Raw genomic sequence first — 16,575 nt, 5'->3', positions numbered from 1 at the left:
TGTCGTAAATTCCCCCCAAAATTGGTTTTTTTTTTAAGTATTAGATGGCCGTTGGAATTTAACACATCAAATTTTTGTTTTACGTCATAGAAAATAATATTCGAAATATTAAAAAAAATACACACACACTGACACACGAAAGAGACGAGGGGGATCACATGAGAGGAGTATACACATCCTTAATTACATCAAAATAAAAATAATAAAAAGGAGGAAAAAAAATATTACTTCCGACGAGCCAAATGGGAAGAGAAAAAAAAAACTTGGATCGGAAGACATTGCCATTATTTTTGCGGAAGTGGAGGGAGGGGGGAAGAAATAAAAAAAATAGCATTTTTCTTTGCTTCAAATGATTTCCAAGATTTTGCATAGATTATGCCTCAACAACAAAAAAAATGAAGTTTAAAAAAAATCAAAAGAAAAACGTGGTTTTAGCCGAGTAGAGACCACGTTCGAGTTGGTGGGATTGATGAGAACAAAGTGAAAATTTCTTTTTTTTGAAATCCAAAAAAAGAAATGAAGAAGAATTAAACCGGGCCAAGGCACTGTATGTTGCTGAACAAACAATACATACTGTACTTTTTAAAAAATTAAAGGGTGATGATGATGAATCAAGTGTGTGAATGTGATCTGCTTAATTGTTTTCAAAAAAAAAAAAGAGGAACAAAATCAATTCATTCCCTTCGATAAATTTAAACGCGTCAAAATGACAAGGGCGGGAAAAAGGACAATTTTTCAATAGTTTCAGGGATTTGATATGGCAGTACCGATATGGCGCGATTTTCTATATTTTTGAAATGTTATTTTGTTTGTTTTTCAAAAAAAAAAAGACAGGTAGAGTAACGATTTGCGGAAGAGGCGGATGTTGTTCTTTTTAAAATAAAAAAGGAAGAATAAAAAAATCGAGTCTCTTGGCACGGGAAATAAAGATGGAAAAAAAATAGGGACACACACACCACACACTCACGAATTATTTCTAAATAGCAGCCGCACGCAATCTCGTGAAGAAAAGAGGACGGGTTCCCCTCCTCCTCCTCCCATTGATAATATGTCTATTAAAAATATGATATTGAAATATAAAGAAATAAGATAGAAGGGGGGGGGGAAAGAGATGCACACGCCACACACACACACACACACACACACACACAGAAAAAGTTATTATTATTATATCATTTTACACATGTTACTTTTTTTTGTTGTTTTGTTTAACGTCATCTAATTGAGATCTGGTATTGTCGATCATTCCCAAAATATAGAACATAAAAAACAATTAAAAAGGGGTAAGAAAAAAAAAAATGAAACAAAACAAAAAACAGAACAACTTGATTTAAATGTTTCGACGGAAAGGGACAAAACACAAATTTTAATCCCACCTACGAAAGAGAAAAAATTACAGACAATAAGCCGCCACTGATTGGTTTTCATCGCCCCAATGAAATAATCCGCCCCTGATTATTCCAATAATAATAATAAAAACAAACTACACACAACACACATCTGTTCAATTTCACTCGCCATCTCCCGTTTTCGAGGAAAATTCAACTAAAAATTTCGCTAAAATTCCGGACACGTAACGAGAGAAATCACGAACAAAAAAATTGAAACAGAAAGACCCCCCAAAAATATGGGCGTATGTGTGTGATTTAAAAAAAAAAATTACATTAAAGGGAGACAAGAGATTTGATATCGCCTTGGTATTGGACACGGGTCTACTACCCACAAAAACAGACCTCCCCCTACCCACAACTTAAAAAAAAAAAAAAAAAGTTCCATCACTTCCAACAAAAGAAAACCAGTTTTGTTTTGTTTGTTTTGTTTTTTTGAAATCAAAAAGTAGAACTCGGAAAATAGCTGCAACCGTACGGAAGAAGAAAACGGGAGAGGGGGGATATATATATTTATATATAATAATATATAAATCAAAAGATGCCCGGGGGTTGTCTGTTTTCTCTTGGCTCCTCTTCCATCTTATTTTTGCTGCCATGGCGTATCACACACACACATCGCAATGCATATATATATTTAGAATCGTCTTTTTTTCTTCTTTGATAACTTCCTTTTTTTTTTCTTTCTCCTTTGATTTCACAAAGTAAGAAAACCAACACTAAAAGCCCCTGCTTGAAGTGATGATGACGGCCTCACTCTGCTGGCGGGTGGTGGTGTCGGGTCAATCTTTCACCAGCCGGTAGATGTGGTGCTGGGCGCCGTGCTCCGACGTGGACACTTCGAAAACGTAGGCCACGCACTGGAGCGTCTCTTGCGTGTCTCGATTCGTCACCACCTGCCGTGTCGTGAATAAAACAAGAAAAAGAAATAAAGAAACAATCAACTAGGGAAAAAGTTCAACGTGAAGATGAAGCGTGACTGAACACCAACCTGCAAGATGGTAAAGTTCTCGAGGACGCTGTTCATCATGTACTTTTCTGGCAAGTGTTTGAGCTTGTGGATAAAGTTGATCATGTACTCGCACATGGGCGACCGGTGGATGCGGTAGACGAAGCGGCCGTTCTCGAAGCGGGCGTACTCCGTTTCCACCTTCTCGACGACCTGCTTGCCGAACGAGCAGACCTTGGTCGAGCACGTGATGGTCATGTTCTCGTTGCTCTCGTACTGAGACGTCACGGCGTAAAAGGCCCCCACGTCCTCCGTGATGTTGGTGCTCAAATCGGCCCAGAATTTCACCAGGAAAAAGGCGTTCTGCGGACCCTTGTCGAACAGCTCCTTGAGGCCGCCCTTTTTCTCGGGGAATTTGTCGTAGATCTGCCGGATATCAACCGCCTAATTCAACCAGAAAATAATAATAATACAAAAATCAATCTCCTAATCAATCCACCAATGAAATTGTTAAATTTTATACCTCTAACATGGGGTCCGAGTAACTGGTGGCGCCTCCAATTTGCACAAACAAATGTTTGTGGTACTGTTAAGAAAAATTAAAAAAAAAAAATAAAAAAAATGCATCCAGGCAGAAATAGAGTCAAGGTAAAAGACACAAAAATTCCGTCGAGTAGAAGAAAGAAAAGAAGAAAAATGACAATCTGAGCCAAAAGAAATGTTAGAAATGCGCTGCTTGGGCGTATCAGTCGAGAAGATCGCGTTACCGACAACGAACGTACCGTATCGGGATCGCGTTGCTGCTCGAGGAAGGCCGAGAACTCGACCAGCCGCAACTTGTGGGTGGCGATGGCCCGTCCTTCCCATGGCGGGGGTGGAGCTGGAGGGGTGAGGCCGGCCGTCGTGGCCACCGTCGTCACTGAAGCCGCCGATGAAGACGAAGGTGCGTTGTTGTTGGGTGTAGCCGATGAAGGCGCCAGGAGGCCAGCCATTTCGGCCGACCCACCGCTCCCGGCGGCGGATGAACCTGTCCCACCATTCGACGTTCCTGATTTGTTATTCGCAGAAGGACTGGCGCCAACTGCGTAATGTGATTGTGCGAACGGCTTGACACTGAAAAACGAAAACAAAAAAACAAAACAAACAGCACAAAATGAGCAAACAATTGCCAGCGCGACGGAAAGAATCACGAATCTTACTCTTGAGAGGGTCCGGGTTGGAGACCAGGCTGCCAAAACTGCGATAACAAAAATATTTGGCCAATATGAAAAACAAAAACAAAACAAAGAAACAAAAGGGAGTCATTAAAAAGTCAATATTTGGGCCGCCATGATAAGACGGAGTCTGAGAGAAAAGGTCACAAAAACACATGAAAGGAATTATAATATGTACTACGTACCGGCGGTGGGTAGGAGACGGGGGCGGGTAGTCCCAGTCCCGACAGGCCCGTCTTGTTGTTGTGCAGTGAACTGGCCGAGACAATTTGGGCGCTGGACATGCTGGACATGTTTTGCAAGGTTTTCTCCTTGGTGGCCTGATCCTTGAGAACCAAAAAAGAAGAAGAAGAAGAGAAAAAGTTAAGTTTTGCTCCATTGTCTTTCGCACAGAGTCAAAGCAACTGAAGATTAGCATAAGTCTTCTATAAACTTTGGAGCGTACCCTATGACCTGGTCAAGTGATACGATAACTTTTGTGTTGTTGACACAGAAAGAAAAAGGACACACTGGAAAAATAAAAACCAAAGTCAACAACTCAACGGGGGAAAACACACCCACACAAACCATCCGAAACGAGGGGGAGAGAGAACAACTTGCGTCGTTGAAGAAGTTTTGGGTTGTTGTTGTTGTTGTCGTAGTCACAGCAGTGACGAAAAAAAAAACAAGAAAGAGAGAAAAGATAACAAGGAAATAAAATAACTAACCTGGGCCACAGAACCGTAGAGGCGGAGGACTTCATCTTTGGAGGCATTCTATTTAGAACAAGGGAACAAACACAAGTCAAAAATGTTCAAAAACAATTTTAACACCGAGCACAGCAAATAAAAATAATTGACACCACGTCATTTGGGGGGAAATTTAAAAAATGTGTCCATTGAATTTGAATTTTTTAGTTTACCTTGATTTTCGATTGAATTTCACGCAATTTCCGTCTGGCCAGGACCTGGATGTGCGAACTGACTTGTTTTCTCGTCCGCGTCTTGCCCGTCCTCAACTTGATGTAACGGGCAATGAGTTCGTTGCGACCTGTCAATCAGATGGCGAATGGCACATTTTAATCGTCTGGACAATTACTGGATTCATCGGAATATTTAAAAAAAAGAAGAAACAAGTTGGTGGATTATTCGCCAAGAAGAAGAAATAGGAGGGGGATATCTTTTAATTTTCTGATTGTTGTTGTTGTTGTTTCGTTTTTGGCCCGGGGTTCTCTTGGTTCTCCGGTCGCCCCCCGTTCGTTTTTCGTTTGGGTGTCGAGAGTTTATTTTCGAAACGGTAGGCGAAATGTGAGCCGCTCGTGTGCGGTTGGGACGACGACCAGGAGCGAAAAAAGTAGAAAGAAGAAGACGAAGACGGTTGGAAACAAACCAGTCCTCGCCAGATTCTCGGCGGATTGTTGGTGGTATAAATACATGTAGACGTGCGTGCGCGTGTGTGTATACACAAGACCCCCCCACGCACACGCCTTTAAAAACTCCTGGCTCTACACACACACACACAGACTCTTCTATCCAAGTAGACAGCCAGCCAGAGAGAGAGTAAAGTTAATAATATCTAAATATATATTATATAAAGATTCTTCTCTCTTTCTATATGTCTGTTCCATCCGGTTTCCACCCCTCCTCTTGGTCGTTCTGAAAATTGTCTCTCGATGTACTACGACGAGCAAGAGAGTTGGTGGAATGTCGGAGAGACGGAAATTGGACGATGCAACAGCCCCCACAGACAGACAGAGAGAGAGAACCCCAAAAGAAGAAGAAGAAGAAGAAAGAGCAGAGCAGAGCAGAGAGATAGTCGTTGTCAAGGAAGAGCTCATGGCTCTGTGCTCTCCCTAACGCACAGAGAGAGAGAGACGGAAACTTCGCCTCACTAATTGCACATTCCCGACATAGCTGAACGTCCGGAATATAGTAGAAAAGGTGGGGGTGGTAGTCAAGAGAGACAGAGGAACAGGGGGGAGCTGGGGGGAGCGCTCGCATCACAAACAGATGCGGAATTGGAAGCGGGTGCATAACTTTCTCCCATCTTTTATTCTCTCCTGCAGTCTTGTTGCCCTAGCTGCTTTTTTTTAAAAAAAAGGGGATTCAATTTGATGAAAATGACCTGGAAATGTGAGTTGTTGTTGTTGTACTGTGTGTGTGTCTCTACAAGCTCATCTCGACAGAATGCATCACCCGATTTCATCCTCTTGAACCTAACCGCGAAAGTTTACCCCCTAGACTGTCATTTTACCTGTGCCAGAGTGGACTCTCGCATTTCGAATCTGAGCCGGCCCAGGCACTCTCTGCTCTCCAATTTTTTTCGCCGAGTCACACGTGGTTTCCGGTTCAGAAGAGAGAGAAAAGAATACTACACCGGCACAAGTACCTCCTACTCCTCCACAGCTACCGAAAATAAAAAAGGACGTCGTCTTAGTTTCTAGTAAGGAGCAGGTCCCCCCCCCCCTCTCTTCAAGGTCCTCTCCTGGGCTCCTTGTTTTGACAAAAATAAACAAAACAAAAAAAGGACGTCCAGGAGAATAGACTAAAAGAAAAAAGCTCCATCAATGTCAAAGTAGGAAACTTGGAAAGAGTTGCTGCAACCCCCCCTCCTTAGACTTGTTTTTTTTTTTTTGCCCAGCCACACACGAAAGAGAGAGAACCTATGTGTCATGGTCGGTCCATTGCGTGTCTGTCCGGATTGGCTCGAGATTGCGCCAAAAAATCGAGTCGGAATAATCTGCCACTAAAAACAACTCGCCCCCCTTCGGTAGTAGAAACGTCTAAAACAAAAGCATATCGAGCTGCTACTGCTGCTGCTGAGAAGGAATTTTAAAACAGAGAATTTTGAAAGAGAAGAAATGAAAGTTCAGATTTTGATAATAATAATAATAATAATAAGAATAAAGAGACATTCCTCGGTTGCGTCGAGCGAATTCCTCCTTGCCCAGAAGAAACTTTTTTATTTTTCTTTTTCTTAGATTTCGGGTTGTGTTGTTGATTCCAGCGTGCCAACCCTTTCAGGTTTTTGAGAGACGCCGCCGTCCGTCGTTGGCGACATGGGCCAGTCACGTCCGCATTCACGAGACGCGAGAGCACGGGTTGCATTTCTCGACTACACACACACACACACAAGATCAATGTCAATCTTTTCTGACTGTCTCTCTCCATTTTCTTTTTCTTACTCTTTTTATTCGACCGTTAAAAGCATTGTTTCGTTTCTCTCTCTCTACTCAAACGGAGCTATCGTCTGCTAAGGTCCAAAGATTAGGCTCTGCATGACAACCGGAGACTCTAGTCAGCTTCTCTTCTTCTTTAGCCAGTCAATTTTCGCTCCTCCAATCTCATCCCGATGAGTCATAAGGCACCGCCCCAAAACTCGAAAAAGCGACACAGCCAAAAACAAATTGAAAAACAACAACTCCAAACACTTCGAGTCTCTCTCTCTCTGTGTGTGTCGACAGGGTTCAGTGGACTGTGAAAACGGAGGAGGAAACCCCTCCCAGATTTCCGTGAAGAAAATAAAAATAATAATAAAAAAAACAATGGCGAAAAGAGTAGAGGAGGTGAGGAGTTGTAGTAGTTCAAAAAACAAAAGCCAGGTGCGGCTCCTTGTGAGGCAACTCTCCGCCGCTAGGGCTTCCTCTTTTTCCACCATACCGGCCCCCCCTGATAGGGTCTAGTAGTAGTATGTGTGGCAAAAGATAGACGCATCTATTGCGCAAGCGTCACCGCAATCCCGACATACGTCGACATCCGATCCCGTTTGTGGCCTTCGCCGGACTTTCCTGCCATCCCCCTTCTGGGGTAGTAGTAGTCAAATTCGATTTATTTCTCCCAATTGTTGAACTTGTCCAAATGTTGTCTAGCGCAACATTTCGGGTTTCAAATTTTGTTTAAAAGGCCAAAGTTTAGTGGAGCGTGTCCCTGCATTGATGATGAGATTTCAAACGACCGTGGAGCGGGTGGTGGTGGCGGTGGGGGGGAAGGAGAGAGTGGGAGCCAAAATCCAGTTAGATGAGAGATAAAGGAGAGAGAGAGAGAGAGTGATATCATGCACGCAGAGAGGAAATAATATCCCCCCCCCCACCCGAAAAATAAATAAAATAAAAATGAAACGTTGCCAGTTGATTCGATCAAACTTACCGTACATCTTCCCTTCGTCAGAGAGGATGATTTTCCGTCTGCCGCAAGGCGGATAAATGGCCAAAGCCTCTTGGAAGCTTTGCTCAATGTCGGGACTCCAAACGCCCTCGGCGTCGGCCGACGCCAAATCTTTTTCGTCCTAATGAATCCACAATTTTTTGGTTAGGTTAAATCAACTTTTAATTTCTTTTTGAATAAAAATCATATTAAATAATAAATCGTACATCGCTGGAGAGATCTTCAGGCGAGAGTGGTAACTCGCCGGCCATGTTGTTGTGATCCACGGCGGCGTCCGTCCTGCTGTTGCCAATCGTGCTGGACAATGTTGTTGGCTCACCACGTTGTTGTTGATGTTGGCCACCCGGAATAGCTGATGCTCCCGAACCGTAAGGCTGTTGATTTTGTTGTTGTTGTTGCTGCTGCTGCTGCCAGGAAGAAGTCAGTTTGGCCCCGCTCAACGCCCACGCCTCACCTGTGCACCACACAACAAAATAATAATTATTATTATTATCAACGGGAAAAAAAAATTAAAAATTCAATCACAAATAATTTCATTTCCATTCATCTAGATATATATATTTGTATTATGAGGGTGGCCTTTGAATCGATTTCCTTTGATGTGGCAGATAAGCCTCTTCTTCTACTCCTTTTTGATTTTTCTACCTATTTTTTCACGTGCCATTCTTTTCCGAAGAGAGAGAGAGGGGGGAGACTCTTTGAGTTGACGATGTTCATCATCAAACGAATACAAAATGGTTGCGAGGATAAGGCTAATTGCGCAGACATCAAAGCCAAAAGGTTCTGTCGACATTATCCAGAGACACACATACAACAGTCAGTCGTCGTCGGGAGGGGAGGCGATGACGCAAAGTCCACCCTCCTATCCCCTCCTATTCTACTTTGCTTTCAACTTCGGTCGGCCGAGCGACGCCCGGAAACGGTCGAGCGCGCGCACGCTCTCCGGATTGGATTCCATTCCATTTTACCTTTTCTTGTTTCCAAAAAAAGGAGATATTTTCTTCTTTTTCTCTATGTGTGTGTGATGGAAAAATGTAAATAAACGGACAGGACAGATAGGACGACGACTTTGTGAAGCGACTAGACGCCGACATGGAAAAGGCGGACCGGTCCGAGAAGAGACTAGACGGGCAAAGAGGTTCAACGCAGCGGAACAAATCGCAGTGGCCCCTCAAAGAAAAAAGGGAGAGATTGCATAATATCAAAGAGAAAACCGATCTGATTGAGCTGCCAGTCAGAGAGCCTTTTTTCTTTCTCTCTCCAACGTAGTTGATGACACAAAGGCAGACCCAAACAGGTTGCTCAAGAAGCTAAGAGAAAAATAATAAAAAGGGAGAACTATACACAAGGATAGATGACCGGATGTGTCATTATTCAAACGGACCGTTAAAAAAAAACCAAAATAAGAAAATGTTTTCCCTCTGTCGAAAAAGATGATTCACTCGAATGACGCAAAGGGATTGCCCAATATCTTTGTCTTTTTAGGCCTTCCGAGTATAAAACAACAGCTGGCCAATAGTAGCCCCTTTTTTTCCAAGTAGAAATGAAATAGACGTATCGAAATGTCTGTGTGTGCAAAAGGATCCGGGGCTGCATTGCCACACGTAGATATATAAAATAACATGGCGATTCCCAGAAATTGAAGAATAGATTAAACATGTACGGCCAACCAGTTTTTTTGGGTTTTTTTTTTTCATAGCAGGCGGCCCTGATTGCTATCTTACACACACACACACAGAGAGAGCGAGCAACATTATCTTGTTGCATAAGAGCTGCAATGCCCCTTGGGTGTCTGTTTGTGTGTCTGTGGTTGGCTGTTTTTTCATCATCCAACTCAAAATGAAATAAAATAAAAGTTCCCATTTCGTTTGTTTTGTCTTGGCGCCTTTTTTTCCAAGAAAGGCGGCGGCGGTGGCGGCCGGAAGAGCTGGAATGGAAACGTTCTTCTTTTTTTCAACAACAACAACAACACGCAACACCTTTATTATTATTTTTTTCCACTGATGATTCGATAGTGTGACCGCACACAGGGGGTACTAAGAAAATCAAACGGACGTTGGGCGGGAAACTAGGAGGATCCGTTTTCTTTTCTTTTATGAGAATAAAAATGTACTACACACAAGAAGAAGAAGAAGATTGTAGTAGTATGTCGACAGGAGGGGGAACTACGGCTGGTGAAAGGTGCTAATTGGTGAAGTGGCACACACACGACAACATCCGATTTTTCACGATTCTATGCTAATTAAGACGACGCGCCAAATTGGAGGATAGTTTTTTTCAAATTTGTTTCTTTTCTTTAAATGTTTTTACCGGGACTGACGAGAGGCCAGGCTGCTGCTGCTAGTGGGGCGAACATGCGAAACGAATCCTTCATCCACAGCCCCCACAAAACGGGGCTCTCCTCTTCTTTAACCGCAAAAGAATTGACACAATCAACAACACGATCGGCAGACAAACAACTCGACACTCTTCTCGTCTTGGAAAATAAAAACTGTTGAAAAATAAATCACTCAAAAATCACGACCAGGTATATTTGGTTTGAAATGGTTTTTTTTTCTGCCGATAGGTCACATCCGCAACACTGCAAAGAGACAACACGACAACATCCCCACCACAACAATAGCCAACGAACGTGTACTAAATGAAGCAGCCGGTCTAAAAGAAGAAGAAGAGCAGAGAGCGTCGTGAGGGAGTAGAGATGGATGGAAAAAGACGACAGCACCGAGACACTGCCACCACTCGACTATTTCAAAAATGCTTCCTGCCCATCCATTCCCGTCCGTCCCTCTACTACTACTCCGCTACTACTACTGCACCAGTCCGGAGAGAGGGTTCTTTCCTTTTTTCGCTAGAGTCTACTGCATACAGGAGAGAGCGGCGAATAGCAGACACACACACACAGAAGCCCAGGAATGTTATATACGTACAGAATAGAGTAGAGACTTTGAAACATGGAAATTCATCGAATTCAGTTGAGGAGGGAGTCGTGCAGAGGAGGGGGGAGTTGTTGTATGGGCCAAAAACTTGCTCCCCTCAACTCCTAGCTCCTCAACAACAACCGGAGGGGGGAAGTTGTTGTACACAAGAAGAGGAAGATTTTGGCGCCCCCTCAGGTAATAACCCAACTCCTCCTTTTCGAGTTTTCTCCCCCCACCACCATCACCACTACATCCAGCAGACCCCCCTCGATATTTAACCCTAAGTCTCTCTCCCCCACCGTTACCATTCTGCAGAATTGTTCAACTCGAAAGAAACTTTGCTACAGGTAGAAAACATGCGAAGATTAACACGCGCTCTGATGAGCAGCAGCAAAAGTCCCAACGTTTTCTTTTTTCTTCAACCCCCCAAAAAATCTACCGAAAGGGTTTCATCTTCTTTTTTTTTTTTAATTTCTATGTGATCAATGACCTCCTTTCCCCCCCCCCCCCCACCCAGTTCTAGTGAAGAAATCCACGGGACACATCAAAGGGGAAAAAGAAAAGAAAAGATTCGATGATGGAAAACCTCGAACCAATAAGGTCCTCCTCCTTTCTTCTTGTGTTTGTCGCTCGCTTAATGAGCCTATCAAGCGTATCCCATCTTTTTCCGATTTTTCTGCACACTAACTAGTTGTTCCGTGTGTGTGTTGTTTCGACATGAGCCAAAAGGGAAACGAGAGAAACAAATGAACAGAGAGAAGGAGCGCCGGAAGATGTTTCAGGTTCCTTCTTTTTCTACAATATCAATACAATCCGCAGCTCATTGTCGCCCATCACGTATAGTAAAAAAAAAAGAAAAGAAAAAAAGGAGGAAAACCCTCCCGGAGGCAAAGTCTCTCAATCTCTTAATCCATCGGAGCGAGAAAAACAACCGTCTCCAATTTTCGTCAGAAGAAAGAAGAAATCTTCTTTATATTTCGGTGAAGGGGGGAATGATAAAAGAGAACACAACCGATAATACACTTTGTCTATAGGTCACGGAATACCCATTTCTTATTTAGACACTACCGCTTGTTTTATTTTGGGAGTCTTGTCAAATTCTAAAAAAAAAACGAAATAAATAAAATAAAAAAATAAGGCGAATGGTACAAATGGACGACACACATCGTCTGGTCACTTGCACCAGATGATGCTGACCGATTAGTGAGGGAGGAAAACGAGTTTCTTTTATATAAAAGAAGTTTATCGAGATTAAATAAAAAGAACTTTTGTGTGTGCGCCATTGTTCTTTTTTTAAAAAAATTTCTGGACAGGTTTTTTGTTTTCCTCGATTGGCCCAGGGTCTTTGGGGAAAGACCCACAGTGATCCATCGATCCTTGTCCAACAGGTTTCAAATGATTTTGTGTTTTATCATTTCTAATTCCGTCCAATCGATCAACTTACAATAAAAGCATTTTAGGAGCGCGGAAATTTATTCGAAACAAATTTGGGTTTTTGATGAGCCCGGGTGAGTGCGGGGTGCGAAAGTTGGTGTGTCGCTCCAATAGATGGATCTGACCCCCATCAAAAAAGTCTTTTTTTTTTTTTTAAAGAAGAAAAAATCATATATTTATAATACTTGTTGTGTGATTATTACTTTTTAAAAAGAAGAAGAAAAAAAAGCTTTTTGGGTTGTGGTGGTTGGGAAAAAGAAATATAATAATAATAATAATAATAATAAAAAAAAAAAAGTCTTTTGACCCGCAACGTTATTAAAGAATAGAAAGAGAAACGGTGCATTTGAATACACGAGCTGCTGGTACGCTGCTGTTCTCTCTGTCAAGGTGAGATAGCCTCCAGCTTCCCAACAGGTACAGGTACACACACACACAAAAAGGGTCTCTGGTGGTCGGTCGGAGGGTCGGTTAGGTTAGTGGGTGGGTATATAGACACACACAGAATAAAAAGATTCGAACTTCGTCTGGCGTTCCCCCCCTTCTTTGGCTGCTGCCATAGCCTGCAGCTCTCTACTTTGAATTGGACAAGGTGGACCACCTCCCTCTTCTTCTTCTTCTTTTCCCGAGTATATACGACACATAAGGGGAACAAACCAAAAAGCTCTTCTTCTTCTTTTCCCTCCAGGTAAAAGATTTCGAAAGAGCGATAAAAAGAGAATAAGAAAAGAAAGAGAGAGGGTGCAGTCCGGCTGTGTATGGACACCTGATGGACGGCGCCATCCGCCTAAGAAGAAAAAAGATAGATCCGCAAAACAAGATTTTTCCCAGTTTGTGTTTTTCTCTTGTAGGACCAGTAGAACGGAGATCGATATCCATCAAGAAAGACTAGGACGATACATTATTCATCCCGAGATTATTATTATATATTTTTTCGTCTATAGGAGAAATGCAGCATGTGATGTAATAAGAGGAAAAAAACCGAGCACGTCTCTTGTTCTATTCTCGTATTTACACACCACCACCACACGTCATTGGAATACGAGACGCCGCTGGAGGCGTCTTAAAAAAGAGTCCGGTGAACACAAAAAGGAGACGTGAGTAGCTCCACTGCTGCTCCTGCCCGGTAGCACCCAGCCTCTACTCGACAATTTCATCATCAGCGTGAACCAATCAAGGTCTCTCCTTATCCCCCCAGGTGTAAATATTGGGCAAACATGATTTTATTTTTTTGGTGAGGGTCAATCGCAGAAACGAATTTTTAGATCCAAACGCTTTGACGTCACGGGAAATAAGGAGCGTGACATCAGCGAAAAAATCCAAGACAAGGAAATCAAAAAAAAGAAAAAGAAAAAAAACTTTTTGGCTGATAACGTGCAGACGGTCGTAATCATTTGATAAGAGATTTCCTACGTGATTTTTCACCAGGAAAAATGGACGCTATGAAAGAAAAAAATCTCGCGCGTGGTTGGAAATGATCAAACAACAGGTGCTCAAAAGAGCATATGACTCGCTTTTGTTTTATACACGAAAAGATCAAACGAATCTCTTGTCAACTTGCCTTTGTCATTTTCCATTTTTTAAAATTTAAAATAAAAAAAACCTGTTTATTCTTTAATTTTTAACGATTTCCGGAACATGGAAAACTCGTATGTTTTGTGTCTATTGATCCCGTTCGACCTTTTAGAGCTTTTGAGTCTTCTAAATGACGTCACAATTTTTGCTGCCTATACGAAATAGAGAGACACACACTAGTGTGTGTGTGATTCTAAATTTAAACCGCTCAAACCAGGGCCCAGCCCCTCACAACGTGACGCCAGATGCGCCCTTTCGAAAAGCCGACGGCGACGCTGCTCAATTTTTTCATATTAACAAGGAGGTTGATATTTTTTCACGCACGAACGTCTTTGGATAAAACAACTATAAGGAGCGCCAGATCGTAAAAAAAAAAAAAACTTTAAACAAATCTTTCTCGTGTAAAAAAAAGTTTTTCTTCTTTCTCCCCACACATTTTGTGTGTGTGACGAGTAAAAGGCGAGTGGTGGTGGTCAATGGCCACCGGCGCGGGTCACGTTCGAGCCCCCAAATGTTCAACAGTCGGCCAGCAACAGGTCGTGGCCTTGGTTCAACCCCTTTTCTTTGCCCAGTTCAAAAAAGAAGAAGAATAATCATCATAACATCAAATCTTTCTCCCTCCATTTCTTTTTTTTCTCCCCCCACCAAAAAACCTCAGAGGGGGTTAAAATATGGACACACAAACACACCCCCCCCCCCCAAGACCTTTTTCTTCTTTTTTCTCTCCCTTCCTCCTTTTATTTAACTACCCTGGTCTCTAGTTAAAAATGCGTTTGGTGGTGGAGAGAAAAACAAAATTCACGAGGGCAACAAAAATGGCGCGTCAAAGAGGAAAAAAATCAAAATGTCACGGCCGAAAATTGGAGGGGAGGGTTCCTCAATCAGACACAAAGACGTGGTGGTGTGTAACGTCGGTCAGTTTTTTCTTTCCAAAGGGGAGTGGAAAAACATTACACAACAACACGACCAAAAGAGAGAGAGAAAAAAAGGAAACGAACGAACGAACGTTTGTTGCAGCATCCGTTGGTGACTGCACGACACACCGATAGGGGGACACATGAGAGAGCCCCGTAGTATACAACAGACCAGAGAGGCACGCCAAGTATGCGAGGGATTTTTTGGCCAACGGTTTCCCGGGCTCTTGTGTATGTCGCGTCGGTCGATAGTTTCCAGCCACTCGTTTTCGAAAAATCGCTTCAACTCACGACGTGCACACTTTGAGACGACTTACCGAGTCAATGGCGATCACTTTGGCGTATTCCCCTGTGCAATGGCGTCCAACACACTCGAAAAACTCGACGAAATAACTATTTATTTCACATACGCCAACTAAAAATTGTTGTGGGAGAGTCGTGGGTTGGTTGTTTCGTGGCGGCGAACGGTGGGACTGAGAACTGGGGTTGGTATTCCAGAAATGCACAAAGAATTTCAAGACTGACGAGAGGCAGGGTACCAGCCAGGCGACTGCGCAGCGCTCGTGCTGCTACCTGACGGGCGACGTCATCGGCCCCGCCTCTTGCATTATTTTACACACACCCACGCCATCTACCAGTCGTTACCACAACTTGGAACCAAATTCTGGCGACAACCTTTGTTGTGAACCGTGTTTACCACAAACTTACCTTTTACTTCCGTTAATTTGATCATCGCGCGTACAACGAACACGTAGGAGTTTCTCTCGCTCAAATACCGACCGCGATTTTAGGTTTTCATCATTTTTAAAAGAATCATTCAAGAAACAGAGAAAATCGGAAATAAAATGTAACACATGACAAGTGTTGGTCAAGGATAAGTTTATTCAACCTTCCTCAAAAATTACACGTTCATTGGGGTGCTGAGCCACGACCGCGTCCGTATCCGCCTCTCTGTAAGGAAATAATAATCCAGAATCAATACAAGTTACCTGACAGATTGGGACCAAAACACTTACGAATTCCAAGTTGGGGTTGGCACCAGCTCCAACATCTGCCTTCTTGTCACCACCAGCTGGAGCGGAACGCCGGTAAGCCGAACGATCCTCTGACATCTTGGAAGCTTCAGGCCTGGCAGCAGCAGCAGCTCTTGGACGAGCAGACTCAGTCCTCTTGGGCTTCAAAGTGGCTGGGACAATCTAAAATATATAAACAGCTTTGTTATTGTGTCTACTCATCAGTCGACAGAAGTATGAACTTACCTCAGGGGGCAGATGCAAGTAGTCCCTCAAATACTGGATACCTTCATTGGTAAGGTACCAGTAGTAGTGGCGCCAAGCAAACTGTTCAGTCACATAAGCACGAGACTTCAGGGACTGCAAATACAAATGATAATTGGAAATATTTCCTTTAAACATGTATAGGGATAATAGAACACACCTGAAGTGCCTTCATGACATGGAGGTTAGGCACATCGATTTCGGGGTGCTTGGCGAGATGGGTATCCTTCATAGCCACAAGAACTCCCTCCTTGAAGAGGTATTCATAGATGAGAGCGCGGTGCCTTTTTGGCATCAACATTCTGTTAAAAACAAGAATACGAAAAATTAATAAGAATGCTTTGAACAACACATGTAAAATAGCTAGGTGACGATCCAAGTCATGACCGGTCCGTTGCACACACTTTAACGAAATAAAAACACCTTCAACACAACTTTAAATTGATCTTACTCAATTTCAACCGACACAAAACAACTCAGCGAAATGTAAAAAAAGATCTAAATCTTGCTTCGAATAAAGATGCTTAATATAAATAAGGATTCGACGATGGTTTCTATCAACTTACTTGACAGTATCTTGTGGGTGAAGAACGGCGACAGAGTGAAAGAAGCGCTAATATCCAGTGAGCAACTGAACTACCACTTTGGTCGTAGAAATTCCCAACATGGTTGATAGATGGTGCTCACTTCATGAATTCCGCGCAATCCATGAAAGGATTTAACAATATTAATGAAATTAAATACAAAAGTTGACTTAAAATGTA

At 42.8% G+C, this 16,575-nt stretch overlaps 2 protein-coding genes across 4 annotated transcripts; both read right to left on the bottom strand.

Moving 5' to 3' along the window:
• Window positions 1-654: 654 nt before the first annotated feature.
• LOC124190584 (transcriptional enhancer factor TEF-1-like) lies at window positions 655-15,061 on the bottom strand. Of its 3 annotated transcripts, none has more exons than XM_046583349.1 (11): window positions 14,852-15,061; window positions 7,900-8,147; window positions 7,676-7,814; window positions 4,453-4,580; window positions 4,259-4,306; window positions 3,737-3,877; window positions 3,537-3,574; window positions 3,120-3,450; window positions 2,861-2,923; window positions 2,380-2,781; window positions 655-2,284 (listed from the first exon to the last, which is right to left on the bottom strand). In XM_046583349.1, the coding sequence occupies exons 2-11, from the start codon at window positions 7,942-7,944 to the stop codon at window positions 2,171-2,173; spliced, it is 1,449 nt and encodes a 482-aa protein (XP_046439305.1). In that variant the 5' UTR covers window positions 7,945-8,147; window positions 14,852-15,061; the 3' UTR covers window positions 655-2,170. The 3 variants fall into 3 exon arrangements, with proteins under 3 accessions (XP_046439305.1, XP_046439303.1, XP_046439304.1); XM_046583347.1 differs by lacking the exon at window positions 14,852-15,061 and adding an exon at window positions 10,004-10,511; XM_046583348.1 differs by lacking the exons at window positions 4,259-4,306; window positions 14,852-15,061 and adding an exon at window positions 10,004-10,514.
• A 335-nt stretch (window positions 15,062-15,396) lies between these two features.
• On the bottom strand, window positions 15,397-16,527 carry LOC124190594 (40S ribosomal protein S10-like). Its single transcript, XM_046583364.1, has 5 exons — window positions 16,378-16,527; window positions 15,972-16,113; window positions 15,794-15,907; window positions 15,551-15,730; window positions 15,397-15,485 (listed from the first exon to the last, which is right to left on the bottom strand). Exons 2-5 carry the CDS (start codon window positions 16,110-16,112, stop codon window positions 15,444-15,446), a joined length of 477 nt encoding a protein of 158 aa, XP_046439320.1. The 5' UTR covers window position 16,113; window positions 16,378-16,527; the 3' UTR covers window positions 15,397-15,443.
• Between the last annotated feature and the right edge of the window lie 48 nt (window positions 16,528-16,575).

The sequence above is a fragment of the Daphnia pulex genome, chromosome 3, assembly GCF_021134715.1.
Source record: "Daphnia pulex isolate KAP4 chromosome 3, ASM2113471v1".
Classification (NCBI taxonomy): Eukaryota; Metazoa; Arthropoda; class Branchiopoda; order Diplostraca; family Daphniidae; genus Daphnia; species Daphnia pulex.
Note: the sequence above shows the minus strand (reverse complement) of the source record. Positions and strands in the feature narration are given on the sequence as shown.